This window comes from Balaenoptera musculus, chromosome 1 (genome assembly GCF_009873245.2).
Source record: "Balaenoptera musculus isolate JJ_BM4_2016_0621 chromosome 1, mBalMus1.pri.v3, whole genome shotgun sequence".
NCBI lineage: Eukaryota > Metazoa > Chordata > Mammalia > Artiodactyla > Balaenopteridae > Balaenoptera > Balaenoptera musculus.
In genome coordinates, this window is record NC_045785.1 from 18,557,307 (window position 1) to 18,563,972 (window position 6,666).

At 43.6% G+C, this 6,666-nt stretch overlaps 1 protein-coding gene across 1 annotated transcript; it reads left to right on the forward strand.

The window, feature by feature from the left end:
• The first annotated feature begins 2,026 nt into the window (after positions 1–2,026).
• On the forward strand, positions 2,027–3,307 carry LOC118902454 (etoposide-induced protein 2.4 homolog). Its single transcript, XM_036866792.1, is given in 2 exon segments — positions 2,027–2,973; positions 2,976–3,307. Coding segments are annotated over 2 exon segments (1,032 nt in total). The 5' UTR covers positions 2,027–2,249; the 3' UTR covers positions 3,284–3,307.
• The last annotated feature ends 3,359 nt before the right edge of the window (positions 3,308–6,666 follow it).

Sequence of the window (6,666 nt, forward strand, 5' to 3'; positions counted from 1 at the left end):
TGGGAAGAAGCACTATAAGGGGAGAGGTGGGAGGAAAGTGGGCGCTGAAAGAGGAAGAACAGGTGTGACCATTTTGCCTGTCTAATAAATATTTTTTGAACTTGCTTTGGGAATTTTGAGGCAATTCAAAGAGCTTAACGTCTAGTTGGAAAAACAAGACCCATGCACAGGCTACCAAGAAGGAATATTTTTAGAGTTAACAGCGTGAGAAAATTGAGAGCCTCAGGCCCAAGGAGTGCCTGTGTGAACCTTGTCTGGCAGGGAGGTCACCAAATTCCTCTACAGGTGGTAGATGCTGTGCCTGCGCAAACAGGCGGTGAGGCTGTCAGGTGTGGGAAGTCTAATGACTCACCCGTGGCACAGCTGGTACCTACATATCAGTGAGAACTGCTGCAGGTAAGAGTTGGAAGGAACTTTGGAGACCCTCGACACTATCCCCTTCTTTACTCTTACCATTTTATGGAAGAGGAAACTGAGACCCAGAGAGGGGATTGGAGTTGCCCAAGATCATGCAACTAGTTTGGATCAGAGGTGGGACCAGAACCCAGGTCTCCAGATGCAAAATCTATGTCCCTCAAACGCTGCTTCTCTCTTGCACCCCAGGAGGCGCAAGAGAACCTGTCAAAGACTGTGTCGACAGAAGCAAGCACTTCCTCATTCTAGGAGTGATAAAGAAACACAGTGGCTGTTGCTGAATGAACAGCCATTTTCTTTATTTTCCATTACTTTCTCTGCAAGATTATGTTGTAATATTGTCCACAACAGCAAGCCCAGACACCTAACACAAGCAAACAAACAAAACAACAACAACAAAAAGCATTCGTACACATCTTCTAGTGATCAGGATGAGTAATGGTCTTTGATGTTACAGAACTCATCTTGGGGGAGATAAAATAGGACACCATGACCTTCATTTCTCCTTAGCCTCATAACCAAAATGTAACTCTGCAGGGGCAGGTGAGAGGCATTGCAATAGGGTGGAAAAAACTGGAAGTTGGGAAACCTAGGTTTCTTGCATTGGACACCACCTTGTTGGGTCTCCTTGGGCAAGTCTTGTCCACTCTCTGGTCCCATTTCCTTATCTAAACAATGAGAGCAGTTCTCTGTGATACCTGAGGTCCCCTTTCTCCCTTGCTCTCCCCCTCCATAAACTCTAAGCAGAAATAGAGTGTGATTGTGAAAGGCGAGAGGAAGAAAGTGTGGAAGTGCATTTAATTCAATGATTTTTAAACTCTAGTTTAAAACTCTAGTTTTATTCATTAAACAGATGTTTACTGAGTATCAATTTATGCCAGGCACTTGGGCATTTTCTTTGCTGAAATGAGATAGGACCCCACCAATGAATAAAGAAAGGCATGCCCCAAATTTAAGGAGCCACATATCCACCTTTAAAAAATCATCCCATTTCTTTGCCTTACAAAAAATAGGTATTTGGGTTAAAATAAAATTCGATTTTCCAAAATGTAATCTAAAGCTTTTCAGAAGCAGTTCAGTGCCACAGATATTGACCAGTCCCTTTAAGACTCTATGCTGGGTCTTCACATAACACTGGGAACTGAGAGATTAACATGGAGCTCATCTTGTGGGGGAAGACAAGCCAGTGACTCTCACTTAACACAGTCCATGATATGGGCTGTAAGAGAGGGTTGAAATTTGTCCTTGGGGGCTGTACTGGGTTGAAGCGTGTCCCCCAAAACTTCATGTCTGCCTGAATCCTGTGAATGTTACCTTCTTTGGAAGTAGCGTCTTTGGAGATGTAATCTGTTAAATTAAGATGAGGTCATACTGGATTACAGTGTGCCTTCATGCAATGATTGGTGTCCTTAAAAGAAGACACCAAGGCGGCCCCGTGCGGCCCAGGCATGCCCAGTGTGGGTGCAGCGGCCCCGGCCCTGGGAGCGCCAGGGCGGGAGTGGGTGGCTGGGCGCAGAGGGGTGCGGAGGGGTGTGGAGGAGCCGAGCGGGCCAGCGGTGGGCCAGGGGCCGGGCTGGAGCCAGAGCCTCGTGGGGGGTGGGGGGAGGAAGCTGCCGGAAACTTCTCTACCTGAAGTGAGTGCATCTGTGTAGGATTTGACCCAAGGAGAAGATGGTACATACAGTGTTGTGCAAGTTGCCTTCCCTCTGCTGTAGTCCCTGCTCTTCCTGTTCTGGGTGGCAGTAGTCCAGTTGGGTCAATAAGGTGCTTCATGATGAGACATCTGGGGACACTTCTCTCTCCTTTGTGTAGTTGATAGTTTGGGCGGTGAAGAGATGGCTGACAGCGTCAAAACCTTTCTGCAGGACCTTGCCAGGGGAATCAAAGACTCCATCTGGGGAATTTGTACCATCACAAAGCTAGATGCTCGAATTCAACAAAAGAGAGAGGAGCAGCGTCGAAGAAGGGCAAGCAGGGTCCTGGCTCAGAGGAGAGCCCAGAGTATAGAGAGGAAGCAAGAGAGTGAACCACGTACTGTTAGTAGAATTTTGCAGTGCTGCGCTTGGAATGGTGGAGTATTCTGGTTCAGTCTCCTTTTGTTTTATCGAGTGTTTATTCCCGTGCTTCAGTCAGTAACGGCCCAAATTATTGGTGATCCGTCACTACATGGGGATGTTGGGTCGTGGCTCGAGGTTTTCCTCACGTCAGTTTTCAGTGCTCTTTGGGTGCTCCGCCTGTTTGCGCTTAGCAAAGCTGTGAATGCAGTTTGGTTTCAGGATATGGCTGATCTGGCCTTCGAGGTATCAGGGAGGAAGCCTCACCCATTCCCTAGTGTCAGCAAAATAATTGCTGAAAAGCTCTTCAACCTTTTGCTGCAGGCTCTTTTCCTCCTCCAGGGGATGTTTGTGAGTCTCTTTCCCACCCACCTTGTTGGTCAGCTGGTTAGTCTCCTGCATATGTCTCTTCTCTGCTCACTGTACTGCTTCGAATATCGTTGGTTCAATAAAGGAATTGAAGGAATTAAAGGAATTGAAATGCACCAGCGATTGTCAACCATAGAACCCCTTACTACCCTGGATTTGGTCTGCCCTTGGCTTTCCTCACAGCAATGCAGTCCTTCTACATTGTCAGTGGCTGCCTAGTCTCTATCCTCTTTCCTTTATTCATTATCAGCGCCAATGAAGCAAAGACCCCTGGCAAAGCGTACCTTTTCCAATTGCGCCTCTTCTCCTTGGTGGTTTTCTTAAGCAACAGACTCTTCCACAAGACGGTCTACCTGCAGTCTGCCCTGAGTAGTTCAGCTTCTGCAGAGAAGTTCCCCTCACCGCACCCATCTCCTGCCAAACTGAAGGCTGCTGAGGGCCCCTGAGTCGCCTGCCACCTAGAGGGGATGGGTGGGATTGGAAGGATGCCGCGTCAGCTCTTTTTCTCGTTCACCTCCCCGACCAGGGAAGGCAGGACCCGCTCTGCCAAGGGCCCTGTGCATATTCCCTTCTCTCTGAGGAATCGGGATTTTTGTCTCTGGTGCACGTAAGGCAGAATCGTCCTGACACCAGTATGGATTTTAAACACCGGTGAGTCTGAAAGGACCACAGGTTTTTCTGCAGCTCTTTTCTAGCATTTGCCAGCCCCCGTGCCCGGACTGATTTGAATACTTCTCCCTGTGCCATCTATCCTCCCACCTCCCCTTCCTGCCTTCCACCACCCCTGGATGAATGGATTTTTGTAATTCTAGTTGTTGTATTTTGTGGACCTGTCGTTTTGGTTTTTCTGTGAAGCACATATATTGGACGTGGGAAGTAAAGGAGACTCTGCTGCTCCTGGTCACTCCCGTTATAGCCATCACTGTCTTGTTTCTTGTAACTCAGGTTAGATTTGGTTTCTTGCTCCACTGCAAAAAAAACAAGCCTGAAGAGATGGGACAGGAGGAAAGACCTCACAGCCAGATCTGCTGGGTTTTGAGGAGTGGTTTTCTTTCTTCCCCTTGAAGGGGAAAAAGCTTTGTTCACTGGTACATTTAAAGCTCCCCCAGCTATAGGGAGGTACCAATTTTGGACAAGTGCCACTGCAACACAGAATGCTCAGAGAACCTAAACTTTTAAACTCTGGAGGTCTGAACTTTACTGTTGGCCACTGCTGGGTCTGTCTGGTATTTCAAAGGAATATTGGGTGCTGCAAATAGGAACTGAAGGGGTAAACTTATTAAACCCATTAAACCTGTGATTGGTTGGTGTTTTCCTGTCATTTTAAAGAGACTAAATATGGGGTATGGGGGGAAGGGCAGGTGTCAAAGCACATGCACAGTTTTAAGACATCACAAACGTGAGCTTGTTTCCCACAAATGTGTAATGGTTGAAATTTACAAGTCGTCACTTCAATAAACATATTCATGGAACCCAGGACTTTGTCTTGGATAATTTGGAAGATTAGTTCTGAAAAATGTTCCCTGAAAAAGTTTGGGTTATGTGATTATAATCATGTTAACATCTTGTGAAAGAATTTGGGATTGAGTTGTTTTAAAGTCTATATGTACATCTGTCCTGTGTACTCATGAAGGAAGAGAGGGCCTTCTAGACTTCAAGAATTGAACATTCTCATTAGGGAAGAGATTAGACATTTGGTTAACAGACACCTTTACTATGTACAGGACAAAATAAGGATTTAAAAATCGTTGCCAGCAGATGTGAACCAAGTTTGAATACAGAAGATTTTAAAATAGTGGGTATTTTGGAAGTAGGTGTTTCTAGCTCATGAAAAAAAAAATGTAAAAGACAGTTTAAGATTTATTTTCAATATCCCTCTGTGACAGACATCTCTGGTCATTTGACAGTAGTATTGCAGAGAACTACTTTCAGGTTGCCGAGGGGGTGGTTGAAGAAGACCTCAGTATTTCATCAGCTTGCAACTGATCAGCGACTGCCTTACTTAAGATTAGTTGTTGTAGTTTTTAAAATGAGATTAAAATGGCCACATCTTTGCTGCCTGAAATTTGTATTTGTGTCAGCTAAGCTGGTCTTAGAAGGGTGAGGGAAGTTGAGTAGAGGAAGGCAAGTGATATTATCCAGCACTGTGCCTGGCTATAGAAAATGCTTTAAGTCACTGGACGTGAGGAATCTGTAAAGTTTTATTAGTGTAACTGAGAGGCCAGGCCTGTACAAAGGCTAGATTACCAAATGTCTATTGTTGTAGGTATTCCTAATTTCATGAGATGTACACAAAAGCAGTGTAAACTTCTCTTGCCTTTTCACTAGCATATGGGCAGTGAGGGCAACGATTAGGAAACTGGGATCAAAGGGAGAGTAGGCTCTGTTTTTGCCAAGTTCAGAATGGCAGTTTAAGGCAGACTAATAGTAACTGAAAATAAGGGAGGGCACATCACTACAGATGAAAGTGAGAACTTGAGTTTCAATCATACAGCCAGGAGGATCTAAGGAATCATGTTCACAAATCTCTCTTCAGGGACAGACATCACAGCTTGGACAGGTATGTGTGGTTGAAAACACGACCCTTTTATCCTATCTAGAGCTGAGTTGTCCGTTATAGTAACTCTACAAAGTAAATGCTTTCTAGACCTGAGTATGTTAAGTCTGTTGGAAACTTTTAAATGGACAAATTCATGCACTGCCTTGTTCATTGCTCTGCACTTGGTAAGGGGCCAAGAGAAAATTTAAGAGAAGTTGTGACAAACTGGAATAAACCCAGAAGAGGGCAACTAATGGTTAGGGGTTCGTGAACCACCTTAAAGGATAACCTCTGTGGGAATAAAAGGTCAACTATAAAAAATAAAAAAAATAAAAGAAGACACCAAGAGAAAAGACCTAAATGTAAGATGGGAAACCATAAACCTCCTAGAAGAAAACATAGGCAGAACACTCTCTGACATAAATCGTAGCAATATTTTTTGGAATTTGTCTCCTAAGGCAAAGGAAATAAAAGCAAAAATAAATGGGATCTAATTAAACTTAAAAGCTTTTGCACAGCAAAGGAAACCATCAGCAAAATGAAAAGAAAACCTACTGAATGGGAGAAAATATTTACAAATGATGTGACTGATAAGGGGTTAATATCCAAAATATATAAACAGCTCATACAACTCAATATAAAAAAAGGAAAACAACCTGATTAAAAATGGTCAGAAGACCTGAATAGACATTTTTCCAAAGAAGACATACACATGGCCATCAGGCACATGAAAAGATGCTCAACATTGCTAATTATTAGAGAAATGCAAATCAAAACCACAATGAGATACCGCCTCACACCAGTCAGGATGACCATCATCAAAAAGAACACAAACAACAAATGTTGGCAAGGATGTGGAGAAGAAGGAACCCTTGTACACTGATGGTGGGAATGTAAATTGGTGCAACCACTATGGAAAACAGTATGGAGGTTCCTCAGAAAACTAAAAACAGAGCTACCATATGATACAGCAATTCCACTCCTGGGCATATATCTGAAGAAAATGAAAACACTAATTCGAAAAGATACATGAATCCCAATGTTCATAGCAGCATTATTTATAACAGCCAAGATATGGATGCAACGTAAGCGCCCATCAAGGGATGAATGGATAAAGAGGATGTGATATACATATATATACATATATATATATATATATATATGAAATGGAATACTACTCAGTCATTAAAAAAGAGTAAATTCCTGCCATGTACAACAATATGGATGGACCTGGAGGGTATTATGCTAAGTGAAATAAGTCAGACAGAGAAACACAAATAGTGTATGTTA